Genomic DNA, 19,448 nt, shown 5'->3' with positions numbered 1-19,448 from the left:
TGAAGAAAGCTTTTTTCCCATTTCCAGAGGTTTGAAAAATCTTTTCATGCAGAATATAAAAAATTAAGCATTCGACTTCGAAAAAACTTCCCATTGCAGAGTACCCATATAGCCTAAAGTACAGAAGTTACGAAAAATTTCCATTTAACTTGGATTTGCAGGGCCATATCCATATACTGTGAAGTACGTAAAAGGCAGATTTTAAACAGTATGACAAATATGTCAGACTAATAGTTTTTCCTCTAAGTAAAACGCACACTACTAGGAATTCAACACAATAGTAACTAATTTTAGTTAGCTTGTATGTTATGGATTAACTGTAATTATTTTTTCTTTCCAATAAAATTTATTACAATTCAGTGCTTTAGTCACCAGAGAACCAAAACTAGTATAGAGACACAATGAGAGTTTCACAGGAAAATCTAAAACCCAGGAAGCACTCCAATAGGAAAATTATTTTTCATTTTAAAAACATCAAATATCTGCATGTAGATTGATTTTCCTTGTTTAAAAAAATATAAATTTTTTAATGGTACTATTTAGAAAGAGCAATTTTGCAGATAAATTTACTTTTATGGACATACTTCTGAGCTATGCTTTATGGTCTCTTTGGTTATAAACAAACACTGAAGAGCACATATGAAATAGCTCGTTTGTTTTAAGGGTACTAATTCTTGCTTACTTCTCAAGAGTGTCTTTTTTTGCCTTAAAGGTACTGTGTCCGTCCTCCACAACACTAAAGACTTTGTTTAAATTTCAGCATTTTAAGAAAAGTAAATGTACTTATATGAAAAGAGTCATTCAGTTCCTACCTTGGAAACTAAATCAATGTTAAACCTTCTGCCTTCTCTAACAATTTGGGAATACGTAATTTTCTTTGGTTCTTGGGCAGATATTTCTGAGGGTGCAGCTTCAGTTTTTCCCAATTCCAGAGCGGACTTGCCTAAAGCCGTACTATGACAACTTTCATTCTCAGAAGTTATTTCTGTATCATTCCCTTCCATGGCACTTGCTGGCTTAGTGCCTGTAGCCTTTTCTGGTTCCTGGCTCTCCGCCTCCGGTAAGGCACTCTCCATTGGTGGGCACTCTTTTTCTGATTCCTGAGCAACCCCCTCAGCACCAGAGGCTCCAAAGATAGGCAGCTTTGGCAACGCACCAGCTTCTTCAACATCTTCAGCAGAATCCTGACTGATTAAAAACACAATGGGAAGAAGGGGGAAAAAAGTCTTTTAAAGAGTCGTAAAAACTTGTTTAAAGTTTTGAGTCAGTGCCAGAAGGGAAACCTCAAGCGTTTCTATGAAAAGTATTAGAATTTCTTTATCCTGGCCGAATCAGGTGTACCACCCACTAAAACATTCTGGTTCTTTGACTGCAAAGCTATAATTCAAGAGGAGTATTTCTACTGAGGAGAAAAAAAAAAAAAAACAAACCAAAAATTGGGGTTCTTATTTTACACGGACTCAAAAGATGGAATGAGCTTAAATTGAAAACCAAAACTCATGGTGAAACACAATACACAGCTACATAAACAAAAGAAATATAATAATTTAAAGAAGAAACAGTAAAGCAATTTGATTAGGTTTTTCCTATGGATTAAAAAACGCCTTTTAAATTGAAATGCAAAAATGCATTAAAGTCATTAGGCTTAGGTATTTAAAAAACAGACTCACTGAAGAAAACAGACTGACACTACTTTGTGTCTATTATTATAGCAAGTCCGTAAGAGATGCAAGCAATTTTGACCCGAGTTTAAGTAAAACTTTCAGATTACTTTTTCAACTCTGACTTTGCATTCTAATTAGTTGTTCAAGTAACAGCCATACAGAACAAAGTTCCCTCATATAACAACGTTATTTTTATGCAAGTGTTACAAATTTGTGCATAGTACATGAAGGCAGCCAGTCAAAAGGAGGGACATTACCACACAACATTTACTCTGTACAGTCCATTTCCTTTTCGCAACACAATTCTTTAAAATTCCTCTTATAAAGCAGACCTCCACTTTTAATCTCATCTACTCTTTTTATCTTGAACTTCAATGACATCTACCTTAGAAACTAGTACTTTTGAACTTAGAATTTTAGTTTATACTACCAGCTGAGATGAATCAAATCAATGTCATTGTAAGTGAAAGGAGTTCAGCAATAATTTCAAACTATCTTTTTATCTTTATACCACAAGCCATTAATGCACTGAATAAACAGTTTAATCTTGGCTGAAAACTAATGAACTATGATTTTAAAGGTGACCTGCAAACGTACAGTACAAAATTTCAATAACTAACAGGATGGCTAAAATTCACTGAACAGTAAGGAATTATTCAGTATACATATAAAAATGCTCCCTCGCACATCTGTAGCCTTACAGATGGAAGCAGGGGCCAGGATTTCTGTTAAAAGAGGGAACAAAAACCCTCTACCCTTTAAAAGTTGCTCCTCACTTGTGAACTCAAGGAGCTCACACAGGCTCATGAAAATAAGAGTTTGGCATAAGTCTCTCAGCTTGTGCACAGCCACCAGGAAGCACTTATTCATGAACAGGGTAAAACATTGCCCTGGGAAATACGTGAACTGCTATAAGGAAGCACTAATGAAAGAAGTCTGTTTCTGTACATTAATTACATCTTTCTGCTTCATATTGCAAGCATTAAAAAAGTATAAAATATCAAAGAAAGATAAGTACTTTGTCAAATGTTTTTTAAAAAAGTAATCTCTACTAAAAAACAAAATGAAAATTAAATTTTGGGGTTCTGTTTGGATTTGGGGTTTTTTTTAAGAATTTGGAACATGTTTGTGGAAACTGCAAAAGCTCTGGCGATTAATGCAATAACTAAGAACAAAGCTTTTACTTAACCCATCCTAAAGCTTTTTATAACACAAAAATTCAGAGGAAATTTTTCTTTCTGCCTTCTCCCAAGCTCAATGTACAGGTCAATCTCATTTTAAACATACTTGACTATTACTTTTAAAATCAAAATAACATTTGGATTCACAATAAGTTGGCTTTTTTCTATATCACTCTGAAAAAGCAGTGTAACAGAAATGTTATATTTACGTATTTTAAAGCTCTATTCAATTCCCATTAATGAATACATAAATCTGCATGATTTGCAGCTCTACACATTTTATAATGAAAGTCTAAAAACTGTATATAATCTAAATTCATGACATCCTTCCTATAGGAACAAATATCCCTGAATAATGTAAGAACTGTCTATAAAAATCACTCAAATTGAACTTTTGTACAGACAGTTCTTCTCCTAATTCAGAAAAAAATAATACATCTGCAGACAAATTGTTGTGTAAATTTAGAATATTATCTTCCACCATTCATCAATTAATGGTACTAACAAAGGAATATCTTAAAATGAATGTGTCTTATTAATGCCTTGTAACAGCAACCCCTTCAGATAGGTCAAATGAAAAATTGCCAACCAGCTGGTTAATTTATTCAGCACAGGTGTTCACTATTTATTTTTCAGCCATTTGCCTTTTTTCAATACAGCTTGTTGTAGACACAGTATTCTTTTCCTTTGATGGATGCACTTTGTTCTAAGCCATTCATTTCAGATTTGCACCGTGTATATTATACTGCTACCCAGCTGTTTATTCTTTCAAAATAAATGTTTAATGGTTACTTCATAGGAGTTATAAAAGTTAAGTAAAAATAACAGAATCTAGCCAGAACGAGTAAATCGTCCGAAACACAATAACTGACTCTCTCAGAAAGTTTTAAGTTATTTTGGAAATTTTTTTCTTTGCTAGGTTTATTAATCTTACCATTCTGCCTTCTGGGTTTTTGAGTTTCTTTGGTGATAATTGAGAGACAGCTTTGCACTGCCAGGCTAAGTTGAATGCTTAAAAGTAGAATCTTCTGTTTTGTCCTGACTCAAGTATAACGCTCACTTCTAGAAAGTGTGAAAACTTTGTGCTAGGGGACTCATTTTTGAGCCGGCCATCAGTCAATATCACATCTTCTTTGGAAAACCATACACAAAGTTAAGAGACTATGAAACCTTTAATCTGATTTAATACTGGTTCTGAACAATATTTATATGGCAACAGGATTACAATTACAATATTCAAGTGATACTTCTTTAAAACAAGCATAACATTTTATCTGCAATACAGTCAAGCAGCCATTACTGTGCAATATAGAATACTGGAATGCAATATGGAATATTCTGAGGCTGTGACCTTCAGATTGTACTACATAATTCACACCTTTTTTTTTCCCTACCTATGATGTTTACAGAAAGAAATACATGTTTCTATATGAATATTTGTCAATGTTTCATTCAGCTACCTATGATATTGTCTAAGGGGTTCAAGGTTAAACTTACACAACTATCCCAAAGAACCTTTCAGGAATTCAGAACAGCATTCAGTTCAGTGCAAAATCCAAAAGATAAAAATGATAAATAAATACAAAGAAATAGTTCAGTTTTCAATTGAGGCCCATACAATTTCCATTCATTATTACTATGCTTACGTGGTATTCAACATTACTGCTTCACAAGGTTACTTTTAGATGTTCCTTGATTTTCAGTAACGTGACATTGTGAAAAGCTTACCTTCTGCATGACTTACATATAACAAAGTATCATACTTCCATTTAAAAACCTAAACAAAAAATGAAATTTGTATTCTTAACTTCTGCTAATGCAGATGTACCTCTACAAATACCTAACGAAAAGATATTTACCACATACTCAGTCCTAAGATGGTATACTATTCTTCACGTGCTTATGCAACAACTATTCACAAAAGTAAATTTGTGTATTTCAAACTAAGCATGTATTTTTTGCATGTTGTATGTAAAGTAAGAGCTGAGTTACCCTACTTCAAAAACAGAAAGAAGGTGACTGCCCTAAGAGGCTAACTGTTAGTATATTACCAGGAGCCTTTGACCACACAATTCCTTCTAAAGCATCATGGGTAAGCACTGTTTAATGAGTAAATTAAATCCACTGAATATAAAAATGACCACAATTATTTTATAGTTACAGTACTACTGTCCATTTGTGTTCCTATTCTTGTGTACTTATGAGTTTAACTTTTTACTATGAGAATAGCAGCTTTCAGCCAAATTAAGAATGGAAAAATTTAATAGATGGTAGTGCATAACTACCTACTACTAATAATACCTACAAACACAACACTCCTGTTTTCTATTCAGAAGTAAATTACCAACTCACAAAGCCGGCCAACAAATTATATTGCATCCAGACAAGGTCGTTTAAGAAGGATCAGTTAGCTTCAATGAAGTGCAAGTGATTTCAACAAAATCAGAAGGACATTAAGAACGTTTTAGAGCTCATGGTTACTTTTTGAGACAACATGCAATATGGTAGTGTGGTGAAATGCTTGAAGCCAAAAGCACAGTATGATTATTTACCTCTGGGCATATAAAGTTATTTGCATATTTCAATATTTATACTTACTCGCCAAAACAGAAATCTTCCACATGTTGAATAGTTTTATCCTTCTTGCTAAGAGAAATAACTTCTTCATTCTCAAGGATCAGTTTTCTCCAGTCTTCACATTCATCACTGGTATCTGTCTTTTGCTTACAAAGAACAATTCTAAAATTACATTTTGTACCGTGCTAGCTGCTCTTGAACTATAAATATCTATAGTCCCAAATAAATTGTTGTACCATCTTATATGAAAGACAGAAAGACAGAAAGACAGAAAGACAGAAAGACAGAAAGACAGAAAGACAGAAAGACAGAAAGACAGAAAGACAGAAAGACAGAAAGACAGAAAGACAGAAAGACAGAAAGACAGAAAGACAGAAAGACAGAAAGAATCATCTTAACTGTCTTAATGTTTTTTCTATTCAGATTTTTTGCGTTAAAATAGAGCTGGTTACTTTATTACAGCATGCCAACACTTGCACTACATTAGTAGCTCTAGTAATCTGAAAATGCAATGTTAAATGAAATACAAGTTTTAGTAGACAGTTGAATATAACTTTGAATATAATCTACTAAAAGACAGGTTTGCTACAGCCAGGTTAGTTCCAAATTTTGTGACAAAACTCTTTGAATGGATACCATATGAAAAAATACAGTGATTTGGGCATTATACTAATCTGTCCACACTGGAATCTCTACATCATATAACAGAACCCTGAGAATATTAAGTTCTGACATTGAGCAACTCCACTGATTACGCCAGAAGGTAGCACTATGTAATAAATAGGCATGAACTGAAAAAGTTACATCTTCTACGGACCAACAGGCTCATAACGCTTCAGTAAATAATACGAACATCCATTCACTAATACAGTCCAAGTGCTCAATCTCCTAAATAAATATCCTCTTCAGAAGATTTCTAGTGGACTGTCATGAATTAGATAAACTTTGGTCATTGAAAAATACAGTATCAACGTTAATCTTTTTCTCCTGGTAACAAGAAAACTCAATGGAAGGATCCAATAACTACCTTTCTCACAGTTAAGAAGAATCAGCTGAAAGCACAGAAGAAAAACAAAAGGGACTGAAACATGAGAGAGTGGAGAATAATCAAACAGGAAATGGAAAAGACCAGATTATCATTTACAGAAGGTGCTGGGAAAGGAAACTAAACAATAGTGTAGTGGCTTCTACATAAATTCAAGAACCCAAAAAGTATGACTGAGCACTAGACTGTTTGGTCTCAGATTATTAATATTAATAAACAAGGCATATCAGAATCTTGGAATGCTAGGCCAGACGGTTAAGTCTTAACCAGTAAAGTTGGAAAGTAGAAACCTCTTTGATCTGTCAAAATACCAAAAAGAAAAAGCATTATGATAATTTGTCTTGTAAAAAATTATGCAAAGCACCAAGCTTTAACATTAAAGAACATTCAAAGAAGTCATTTGGGAAATTTTTACCTGATTTTCTTTAATCCAGGACAATAATCCTGAAAAACTAAAGCTGGCCCAGTTTCCACCATAGTAATTTCTCCTGCAAATAAAAAACAACAGTGAAACTTGATGGGCAGATAAAACATAGCTTTTTCAGGTTTAAAGAAAAAACAACCAAGTTTGAGACATTCAAAATATTTTCCATGACAGATTTTACAGATGCAGAATATAAAAATATATACTATGTCACAACTCTTACAATATAACATTTCACAAGTCTTAATGAGATGCAAAATTTCCATTTTTACTCATTTGTATGCATCTCTGACCAAACAGACTATAGTCCAAAATCAAATTATTTGGAGGGTGAAATGAATGATGCTGAGAAAAGCACATGGGGTGCTATGAGCAAAAGGAAAATATAGATAATACTGCTTCTTGGCCAAGACTGACTCTACACCTCTAACTCAAGCATGTACATCACTACCGACATCTTTACTTAGTGTGGAGCCAAGCCAACAAGTCTGCCAGTTTCAATGGAGTTCTCAGAAAAGCCAGTTCAGGTTTTTTGCATCCATACCACACACCAGAGTTTCAGGTTCTGGCAGGACCTAATAGCTTTGTCACATGAGCACAGCTATACTGCTTCTGATTGAAGCTGATTTGGAAGTTAACATAATTGCACTGCATGCCACTTCTAAACTCACAGTGCTTCATGAGGTGGCTATGCAAAGGAGGGTTACGTAAACTCAAATTGGGTCCAGACAGTAGAAACCACATCTCTCTCATACATTATGTCCAATAAAGGAAAGTTCACTCCATTATTTACCTACTGCTTACAGAACAGATTATGCTTATTATAGACTGTTAAGATGCTCTGGCAAAATTCTTATTAAACTGCATATACTGTAGGTGGAGCCAAAGGAACTGATTTGTACAAAACGATCATACCTCCCTGAGTACTTTTCAGTTTATATTTACCACCTTCTTTCTTGAAAAATATTATTTACTTTTTTTAAATCACAGAAAATTAATAGTTCTGCTGTTAATCAAAGAAAGTCTCTGCTCTCCCTTTTTAAAATTTTTCTATCAATATTTCTCTAAACATCAGTTGGATTACTTAGCTTTTGTTATCATGCAAACCACATCTTAAATGTTTAACAACTCTGATAGGAATAGAGCAATTACATTTTAAAAAATCACTAGTTCTTGCAAAATAAAAAAGTCATTTCAGGATTTAACTCTGTTTTCTGGCACTGTATGCTGGCACTTCAGAAGCATGAAAGATACCAAAAATACCCTCCTGAATGGATATCTAATGTTATTGCATACACTAACAACAAAAAACATTTAGGAAGGAAGATGGGGTTTGCATTTTTCAGAATAATGTGAAGACTGCTACATCAAATGAACTTAAAATCTTATCATAACCTCCTGCACTTTTAAATTGTAGAGATAAGTGTGATAAAAATGAAAAATTAAACTCAGGTTTGATTCTAGTGTTTAAGATGGGCTGGTTTTGACAAGGCTTATCTGCAGTGACAAAGACTTCATTAAGAGTGTCAGCCCCTTTACAGTACCAGAGGGTGATGCTCTATACCATGTTGCTTACTTAGCATATGAAGGGCAGATGTCCGCTAAACAATGCCTAATTGCTCCTGACTAGAAACTGACCTAAAAAAGTCTTTCAGCTACTGCGAGGCAACAATGAAGAACATAAACAGGACATCTTTTGCCAAGACAACAAAATCCAGCATTCACGGAATAAAGGTGGCTTCAACAACAGAACATGGTGTTTAAAGCCACGAGGACTGGGTCTATACTTTAAGAGAACGCATGTAGTCTACCCTGCAATTTGGTTACTCTAAGCAGAAGAGCTCCATCTGCAGATCTGTTACCAACCAGAAACTCCAATCATCTATAAAAAGGAGTTCATACTTACTTCATTATGTGAATGACATGGGTGAGGCTTAAAAAGTACTGCTATTTGGTATCATATAGAATACAAAGCAGTGAGGATTAAATATATTAAATGCCTGATTCTACCAGATTTCAATCTGTAAAACAGTAACTGATAGTTGCATACAATGATAATCTCCACCTTTGTTTTAGCTGTCAATGGTGAAGGTTTATTTCTTGCTGCTTCTTAAGATTCCACTGAATAAAAATTCAGTATCCATATATTATCTGCCACTTCTGGGATTTCCAAAAAACACAGCCATGAAGATTTATTTTTAAGGGAATCTGCTGCTTTAGTTGCAAGTTTCCTTGAATATGGAATACAATCTGGCTGTTGGAGCAAGCAAGGCCATTGATCACAGAAAGCGCAGAAAACACCTGCCTAAATTTAGGACTGGGTTTCTTGACTCTATACCAACATAAATTCATGCATATTTAGAATATTTAAAATTAAAGCTTTCAGTAAGAAAAATCAATGTTATTTTCACAGAAAGTTACAAAAGTTTATTTGTGAGCTGTCAGACATCTTCGATGTAAACATTCCTCCGTTCATCAGGTGGGTTTTCCTTTGAAATTGCTTTTCTTTTTAACCACCATTGATGTGAATCAATCTTTTCAACAAAGCACTCTATAATGCTGTTCTGAAGCTCAATCAGTTTTAAGACGACGGTATGGCCTTTCTCAAATGGGAGATGAATCGCAGCTGTCCTTCCTTTCCTCTGGTGTCTGAGCACTGTTCCCAAGTTATGCTATACCACCTCAAATATTAATCTTTTCTTGAAGCATCAACTTCCAGATTTTTTTTTCCTCTGGAATTTTAATTAGTTTACTCTGCATTACATGATGAATCAGGATTGCCTCATTTTTTCATCTGAAAACACTACAGAAAGAAGGTAGACCAGACATGATTACTGATATAATGAGCAAAGTTTTTAGTAAAAATCTTGACGAGGAATTCTGAAAAGATCTGACTAATGGTTTTACAATTATGAGTCCTTTGTAACCAAGTACTTTTGTTATAATTGCCCTGAAGATGAACCGAGGAATTCCTTAAAGTAATGGTCAAGATCAAAGCCTAATTACAGCTAAAATATTGTCCCAAAATCTCAAGGACTAAGCTCCTCTCTTCCCTTGCTATATTAGCAAACTACAAAGATGGATATTCTCTCCCTTTTTTAGGGTTATGATTCAATTATCCTCTAAGTAAGAACATGAAACATTTCAAAGGTGTAACAGCAGAGTTAGAAATTAATTTTTCTACCAAGTTAGAGCACAGGTGTTTTCTTTTTCAATCATACATTATTTCCTAGATTATATTTGCTCAAAAATTCTCCTGTATTGCCTGGATTTTCATATGAATTAAAGTACTGCTGCTTTTTGTTCACATTTTTCAAATTTCAAATCTGTAGTTCAGAGCTAATGGCAGAACTGCTGAAGCCATTTTTGCAACGTTTTGGAAATGTAGCTCAAGTATAGTTTTACCTCTGCAAAAAGCTTAATTCTCTCTTCTCCTACATTAGTTTGTGATTTTTTTTTCTCAGTTACTAACACCATTTTTTCTTCAAATACTTCAAAAGAATTAGCAAACCCCAGTCCAGAACACTGAAATTGCAAATTGTTTCCAACTAATTAACATTCTTGGAATCCGAACCAAGAGAATATTTAACGTCCTTTTGAAGACAGACTGCAATTTGAGAAACTGAACACTTTTGAAAGCACAAGATATGCAAGTAAAACAAGTAAGAACAGAAAAAGTATTTCATGGACTATGCCTGGTAAGAAGATTGCCCTTCTCAATGCCATGTCATAACAGCCATGGTATAACAGTCAAAGCTGGCAATGTCTGAAGAAAAGCTGCTGACGCCTCATGATTGCTCCCAAGAGCTGCCTGTATGTGTGTGTCCTGCATTTGATCTTTCAGAAAGAAGTCTTGAACCATCAGAGTAGCTGTCTTTTGCAAAGGAAGTTACTGCCACATCGATTTTAAGGATCTGAACACAAAATGACTTATGTTTCAAAGCCATAAAGTCTCATGTGCTACCTATTAAGTACACAGTCACATGTATTAAAAATTCCCATTCTGGCATAGTAATTGTGTTTTGGAGCATGAAAAGTGGACTAAGCTTCCTTGCCTTCCAAGAGGAAGGGTTTAACCCAAGCAGCTCTTGAGATCCTTCAGCTCAATAAAGGGGTGATGGTGACGGTGACAGTCACTTGTACTACATTACATTATATCCTGGGATATGAACATGACCAAAGGTAATTATCATGGACCAGCTGAGACCATGTTTTACTCTCTAATACTTTTGCTATGAGATCATATCCTAAACCAAAATAAAAATAAACCCAACTTTTTCAAAAAAGGTCAGAAGATACCAGAATTAAGAATTTTTGCCTAGGTTTCCCTACCGAAAGTTAAATAATTCCTCTATTTTTCTTGCAAGAAATTGACCTGCTTTGAGAAGCAACCTTCTCCCTCTCTGGTTGCTGTACTTACACAGCCTCCTCACTTTACAGAAGTTAAAGATCAAAAAGAAGGCTATATGAAGACACGGGTTGTATTACATTATATCTTTTACAAGTTCTGAAAAAAGTGAGACAGACTGTCTAGGAAGTGGAACAAACTACAAAAGCAGGTATGTTGGGCGTGGGTACAGGGAGAGCGCCCAGCATACTTTTGGACGCTGAGATGAAACAGAATTTTGGACACAAGGAACGCTCAAACAGGCAAAGTAAGGTCAAAAAATAAGAAAGATAACGGGTGTGAAGAAGCAAGACATGAGAATTAGACAGAGCAAACTGGGCACGAAAGAGTTAAAATCCTGCATCTTGACACCCCTTTGCCTTTGAATTAAACTCTATATGGAAAGATAAATAAGTCAACAAGGAAGGATGTAGACAATAAAACTATAGTCTACAAATGCTATAGTCTAGATGCTGAAAATCAAATACAAAATGTAGCTAAACATACCTCACCTCTAATTGCCCCATCCTCAGTAACCAAACTAGTACATAACTATATAGATATATAATTACAAAAATAAGCAAAGGACCAAAAGTAGAAAACATAGCAAGCCATCAAGAGAAAGTCCTATGCATATGAACAATTAGTATGGGAAGTATAGTCAAGTAATCAACTTTTAGTCTTGATCTACCTTTCTTCAGCAACTTCCAAGTTTAAACTAAGTGCCAATCTCCACATTTTAAATTGCAAATTACTTTTCTAAATCACTTAACAAATATCCTTGAAATTTCACATGTCAACAGCTCATTAATATCTACAGTAAATGTAGCTCTCTGAAAAGAACCACGGATTTTATGTTTATTGAGACAGATAGCTGGCACAGAGAAATAGAGCTCCTTCAATTACTATTTGGCAGAAGCTAACTTTAGTTTAAAATCCGTCTACAGAAATTTATGGCAACACTGCAGTGAAGTGACTATTTTGAATAAGATTAGCTACTGTTGATGGCGATGCTTGGACAGTGTTTATAAATCAAACTTAGAACTTAGTATTTTATAATAGGCCACTTCAAAACTATCTTCCATAATCACCTATGCAGTATATTATGATAAATGCAAACATGGCTGGAGATTAAAAGTAATAAAAAGATGTACACAAGGTAATGAGTACAAGCGAACTATAAACAAAGACTTTATCCATATACGTTTTCTATACCTTGTGCCTAACTTAACTCAGACCTTCATAGAGAACAAAAGATTAATCAAAGTAGCACACCTAATACAAACAAGTATTTCAGTAACACCAAATCTTATTTTCTTATACTCTGAAAAAAATTTAAGCTCGTGATCCTTCAAGAAGGGAACAACATATATTGTTAAAAAGTGATATTCTGAATATTAACAGATTTTTTTTGTTGATGAATTTTCAATTACACTGTTACCTCAGTAAAATGAAATTTGAAAACTCATCTAGGAATGAGTATATTGAACTAGACATATAGTAGGTAAAATTAAAATGTTTTAATTCAGATGAATCTGGCAAGCTTTGTAAGACTTAACTTTTCACTTAAAATTCAAATGGCATCAGGGTGGGGGTTTTCCTGTTGGTTTTGGTAGGCTTTTTTTTGCAAGAGTACTAACTTAAACACAAAAAGCAGATGGCTTGAAACGCTTCCCTATTTATGGGGAAGGGGTTGTACAGTATAAACATTTCTATTTTTTTTGCCAAGATATGGATTCTAGACCATGATTCAGTGAGCACACCGCCCATTAAAATGGCAACTATTAGTATGAGTGAAGAACACCCTGCTTAAGAACACCTTCCCCTGACCTTAGCCTGCACTAGAGTTGGAAGATAACTCCGCAGGAGAAAGGAATCAAATGTGGAAGCCTTCATTTTCATCATAAAAACAAAAGCATCTGTGAATGTAAATGAGCATATTTAAGTGAAAACAGTAATAAACAAAATCTGTATTCCACAGTTCTAATTGCCTGCTTCTGTGAGTTTTCTGAAAGGCTCTTCATCATAGCTAAAAATAGGCATGGATAAAAGAAATTGAAGTTCCAGTGGCTAACTATTATTACAGACTTTGATAGCCAATGAATATGAAAAATCGAAATAACAGAAGTGGTTCATTTAACAAAATCTAAGTAGTCTACCGGTAATATATGCATTAAGCTTAAAATCCAAACATAACTATTTTATTCATTCTATATCTGCTTACTCTAAAATAAGGGTTTTAATGTTTTGGTTGGCAATCCAATAGCCAATTTAAGAATTACTGTACCAAAATGTTTGAAATTAACATACCTTTACACATTATGCATGAGGTCTTTATAGTAACTTCAGTAAGATCTGCTTGACCTGCGTCTAAGCATTCTTTTCGCCACTATGGCAGAAGACCTACTGCATTTTCCAGTATTTCACTACTATGTAGTTGCCTATTTCTTTAAAATTACTACAATCTTAAGAGCTGTCTTTGTTTGAACTGAACCATTAGTTACATTAATACGGAGCATCAAGTACTGCTTTGCTGTGTACTATCGCATTGTGATGTAAAATACTAGAATATTAGCTCATAGGTTCTGAGAGTAGTCTATAGTGCCTGAAGATCCATTGAGATGAGTTCTTAATCCAAACACCCTCCTCTTGATAAAAACTGCTGACTCTGAAGTGCATCACCTGTGCTCACTCCGGTCCAAGACAGGAAGCCAGAGACTTTGTGGGCAGCACAACAGCAAACTGAGCAATTGCAAATCATATTTCATGCAACCAAGTCAGTGAGCTAGTCTTGCAAATTTTGAAATTGGGTATTTCAAAATAGAAATAGATGTTTGAAAAATGAATGGGTCCTTTGAAGGGCTGTAGGCAAAAGAGATTACAGCAGTTTAATCTTGAACCGATGATGTTCAGAGAAAATGAACAGCAGAAAGCACATCTTTTTTAAGCTCTTGGTACAAGACACAAGAAAAACTGAAAACACGTATACTGTCTCTGGGAAAAGTCTCTAAACCTAGGTGCTGGACACACAGGTGCATATCACAAGAATTTTCATAGAAAGGCAAGAACTCAAAAACATGATGTAAAAATTAAACATTATGCCAACCTTGTTATTTTTGGTGAATGAGTACTAACAATCCAAGCATTGAAGCCCACAGCACTCTTGCTGCTACCACCACTTCAAAACCACCTGTCACACTTCTCTGCTGAAATTCAGCAGGTATCAGCTAGAGAAGAGGTAACAGGTTGCCTGAAACTATCTCCACGTAGACTTTTACTGGTTAGTAAAAACATGTAAGATTTTTTTTTCCCCCTCACTTCAGGTCAAATTTTACCAAATTATCCACTTTGGTTGCATGCACAAATATTCACCACAGCTGAACTGCAGAAATTTGTTTAACCTTAGAAAATTATTATGCATTTTAGGCTGTGACAACATTCAGCAGCAGCAGCGCTGCTTAGGTGGTCCTTGCTTCCTGCTTATGACCCTCTCCCAAAACCGTATTAGCCCAGCAAATTGCATAACTGCACTAACAATGGGACTGAAAAAGTAGCAAGGGGACGGGAGCCAGCTACAATCAACATCAGTGGCAGTGCTGCCAAAAAAAAAAAAAAGAAAAAAAATCTGTATAATCATACCTTGATCTCACGTAATGAACTACAACAGGCACAGTGCAGGTGTCTAAGCACAGAAATCTCATTAAATACATTCCATTTGTTATCTTCTAGAAAAACACAGACAGTAAAGCAGCCTCAAAAGCTGCTTAGTAATGACCGATCATCTAGAGTTTTAAACTGGTAGATGGGAGAAAGGGGTATTTTAAAAGTTTGTCTTGGTCAGCTGAGGCTTCAGCATTTGATCTCAAGCTTGCCTCAGAAACTAGAGCTCAAATAAGCCAACGTTCAAAGATCAAAATTTTTTCTAAAAAACAGTGTGCACCATAGTGTATAGTTACACAGTTTAAAAAAAAAATTAACTTTGGCTAATTGGTAAAGAGAAGTAAAATGAAACCTTAATCTCTTAAAAGGATGCAACGAAATATGCTACTCCAAGTGCTTCAGCAAATCCTTCTATTTCAAAGTGCAACAGAAGTACTTTTTGAATCAACGGATTTCAGTGGTATTCTGTACTCTTCTTACAAACTGATGTACCATGGGATAGAGTGAAGACAGCAAACAGAGTGCCGTGTTCATCTCCTGCCTTATCAGCCAGATTTCACTTGTCTTCATTCTGGTAACAATTAAAATGCAAAAATACTTGTATTAACTGCTCTAGGCATTGAGAACTGATACAAATGAGATACTAGTAAAACATTTTGTCATTAAGTGATAATGGCTCAGGTAAAAACTCTCACAAAACCAGAATGGGATAATTACTGCCAAGACTGATAATGAAGGGCACTAAATCTGTAACCATTCCTGTCTGTACGAAAGAAGGAGCCATCAACAGCATCCTTGGCCACATCACTTATGTTCCAAGTTACTGAGCTAGCACGCAAAAATTGCCTGTTCTATTGATGGAAATAACACCCCAAAAATAAGAGAGACAAGCATAAGATTAGTTGATGCCAGATGAACACAAACCCCAAGTCCTGAAGGGCTCACTGACATAGACACAGATATGCTTCTAGCCAGATTAACTCTTAAAAAGGAAAATTATTGGCATGACTTACGAATCAACATGAAGAACTCTCTGGCCACTTCTGGCACATGCCGCTGCAATAATAGATTCAGGCAAACCTGAAAGGACACATGCAATTTTTAGAACTTAGTATGCTAAGATATATTAAAAAATGAAACAAAGTTAGAACTTGGTCAGAAACAGGCAATTCAAACAAAAGAAAGTTTACAATGCAAGTCACTGAAATTTTTAATACTCTCATGCTACTAAAATAATAAACACTATTCTGTGTTCATTAACATTTTCCTATAAACCTCTTGAATGCAACTTTTTTTTTTTTAACAGTTGCATGGCACATGTCACTTGCAAACACTACTACCTCTGAGTTAAAGCTTGTCACCAGTGTCTTCTCTAGACATCTTGTTATCATAAACAGATTGAGCATTAGCCAGCACAACGATACCCACATTTTAATGGGATGCTTTGTGACTGTATCCCTCCTGATACAGACAGGTATTATCTGAGGGCGTTTTTGTGTATTTTTGTTCACTTCAAAGTGTCTGACATAATGTGAAGACTGTGTAACAACCCATTAAAACGGTGTTTTAAAATTAAGAAATTTATGGTAAATGCTGCATGCCCTGGTATATTGTCCAAGGATGCATCGGAAAGTGTGAGGGTATAAACCTGTTGGGATGGCATCAAACAATTATGTATGGCAGAGAGAGTCCTGCACAGTGCTGTCTCCTCCACATCATCTGTTGGCAAACATCTCTAGCGTGAACAGGTCTCAGAACTGTATTTGGACTTTGTTTCTGATTGAACTAATTAGTTTGCTCCAAAAGAGTGCCCGGGAGCACACTCAGTATTCTCCATGCAGACCAAGACCTGAGCGTAAACAGAAAAGCTAAACTGACAATGCAGGTGTACTTTCACTTCACATTTAAGAGTAGCGTTAGGGACAGAATGAATCTGAGATGGTTGTCCTTAAAGTGGTATCCCTATTAAAAGCTCCCACGTCATCCAATTATGCTCTGTCAAATCAGTATGTTCTCATTATATTTAGAAAAGATACGTAGTAGGAAAAAAAAAAGGCTAGTGATAATTCTCTACCAGCAATACCTGCTTGGAATGGCGCATGATACCAATTGGAGGTTTAATAAACAATCTAGGCTGTTCTCTAGCTTCTACTCCTACTCACCAGATTTTTACATGCACAGTTAGATGACTTGGATTTCTGACTAGATTCAGAGAAGTATAGCTTGCTATCTAAAAGGCTGTATGGCACTAGCTTTGCTGAAATCTCTTTTTAAATGATCTATTGGCTGTTTAAGCAGGTAATTCAGCAAAAGCAATTAAAATTCTAAGGGACTGGTATTAGGAGACACTTAGGCTACATATTCAATTAAGGGATGAGATTAAACAAAGTGAAAGGAGTGTTTCACTGATCTGATTTACAGCACAGCGCCAGAAGCAGCTGTACTAGTACAACTGAAGCGAGACAGAACTGAAAGTGGAAAAAGCAGGTGTGGTAGAGCACAAACTTCTTTGGCTAGCTTCATGCCAAATATCATCTTCATGGGAATTTCAGGCCTGCAGTTGTCTATTTCTTCAGAGAGAATACTGCCTTCGCAAAAGAATAAAAGGTCAGCATGTTGTGAATCTGATGATTCATTTAAAACACATAATGCAGTATGTTAAAGGTTACTGGACAACTATTTACTACTTGTAAGGTACCAGTTTTCACCTACCTAGAGTAAGAAGCTGTTAGACTTTAATGGAATATCAAGTACAATTTAGCACTGACAGAGACAGGAACAAATAATTTTAAATTGTTGAGCTAATCTTTATTAGAAATGCAGCTTAGAAAACACCTAGCGGGACTTACAATACACAAGACCATAGTTTCATGATCTCTTTAAGCCAACAAAGGCAAACACAACCATCAAAATAAGGAGGTTCAACCTCTCTACCTTTATCTTCAGCCATTCCTGACCTCCTTCCACATGAAGTAGATGGTCAGTTTTCAGCAGACCAGTTCCATGGTGGTGTTGACAGTCCAAAAGTAAATATGTTCACGTCAATACAAGGAAGGGGGTTTAAGACAGGTATGACAAATTTTCCAGGAAAATAGCTACAACTTCCCTGCAAATTTTCTGTTTTTAACACTTACTATTTTGATAGATTAAAAAAAGAAAATCCCTTTCTGAATTGATAAAACAGAAAAAGTTACCATAGTTTTGCATTGCTGACTTTCCACAGCAAGTGAAGACTTACCATGGAATTAACCTCTGGGGTAGAAAGAGGGATGAACAATTGCATCAGTTCCTGGGACACTCGTTTCACAGCCTAGAAAGGCCAATAGTCTTTAGAGTTAAATTTTTTGAAGTAAGAACTCAGAACACAGACCATTCTGAATAGAGAGACAAGGAGAAAATATGTAACTGCAGCATGCACTTCAGGACTTTCACAAGATCCTGGATGCGCACAGCCTTGTTACGTGAAAGCAACTCCACATTCAGCTGTCCTCTGAAAGTGTTTATATGTTTCATTTCTCTCTGTCTATAAACTATCTGGAATAGAATCCACAACTACTATTTTGTTTGTAGTTCCTGAAAAAGGTTTTTCTTCCCTCATTTGGGCACAGAGAATATTACTCTGGAAATGGAATTGAGAAAATTGTTTCTCCTTCCTTATTGATAAAAGCCACTGAGAAAGTGTTGTAAAACATCACCAGTGCTGCCTGGCTGACCAGGACTGGAGTTATAGCTACTAGGGCATAACTGATTGCTTTAAGCTTGATCCAATTGATGCCGCGTTGGAGGTCTGTTCTTCCATTAACCTTGGATGAAATTGTTCCCTGAATTAGCTTCCTCGCTCTTGAAAGCTGGCATCAATTTTCTTCACCAACCCTCTGCTTCCAAGATACTGTGGCCCCCCGAGTACCCACTGGCAACAGAATGAGAAAGTGTAAGAAAGGCAAGGCCCATGCATTTTAGCTTTTGGAGAGGCTCTTAGAACAACTTGATGGAGCAAGACACCATTTATTCTTACGTGACAAAACCTCAGTAAACCAAAGAAATAAGACTGTGCCTTGGCACCAGTTTCTGAATTCTCTTCTCCAACAGAAATAAAACCACACGGAAAATAGGTAGCTTTGTCAAATGCAAGTTACTCCTACATGTGATCTGGACTGCATGATGGTTACTTTACAAAAGCCTTTTGCAAGAAAGAAGGCGCTGGTAAACAGATCATTATAATATAGTTATAGATAGCCCCTCTCTACCTAAGAAAAAAATAACTAACTTGGAAAAGCCTCCTTAGAGAAAGAGCAGAGATTTATTTAACGATAGCACGTGAAGCTGAACTATCTCCTACAGGACGCTCACATAGTTGTGCAAAATATTATGCAGATTATAAATATAATATAAATATAAATATAAAATAATCTTCAGATTATTCAATAACAGAAATATATTCTTTTTAAAAATTGTTCCTATTTGGAAACAGTTTCCTTTTCTGAACTTTGAGTTGTCAAAAACTTTAAGC

General features: G+C 35.4%; 1 protein-coding gene across 2 annotated transcripts in view; it reads right to left on the bottom strand.

Moving 5' to 3' along the window:
• Positions 1-19,448, bottom strand: part of CHM (CHM Rab escort protein) — a 73,058-nt gene that overhangs the window by 43,943 nt on the left and 9,667 nt on the right. The window contains exons 2-5 of one of the 2 annotated variants that reach the window (XM_076347012.1): positions 15,952-16,018; positions 6,883-6,955; positions 5,444-5,568; positions 813-1,188 (exon numbers count right to left, since the gene is read on the bottom strand). In XM_076347012.1, the coding sequence (XP_076203127.1) occupies positions 813-1,188; positions 5,444-5,568; positions 6,883-6,955; positions 15,952-16,018 (641 nt within the window). The remainder of the gene's footprint in view (positions 1-812; positions 1,189-5,443; positions 5,569-6,882; positions 6,956-15,951; positions 16,019-19,448) is intronic. The other variant, XM_076347013.1, reaches the window with a different exon arrangement.

The sequence above is a fragment of the Aptenodytes patagonicus genome, chromosome 9 (genome assembly GCF_965638725.1).
Source record: "Aptenodytes patagonicus chromosome 9, bAptPat1.pri.cur, whole genome shotgun sequence".
Lineage (NCBI taxonomy): Eukaryota > Metazoa > Chordata > Aves > Sphenisciformes > Spheniscidae > Aptenodytes > Aptenodytes patagonicus.
This window is presented reverse-complemented; position numbering and strand designations above follow the sequence as displayed.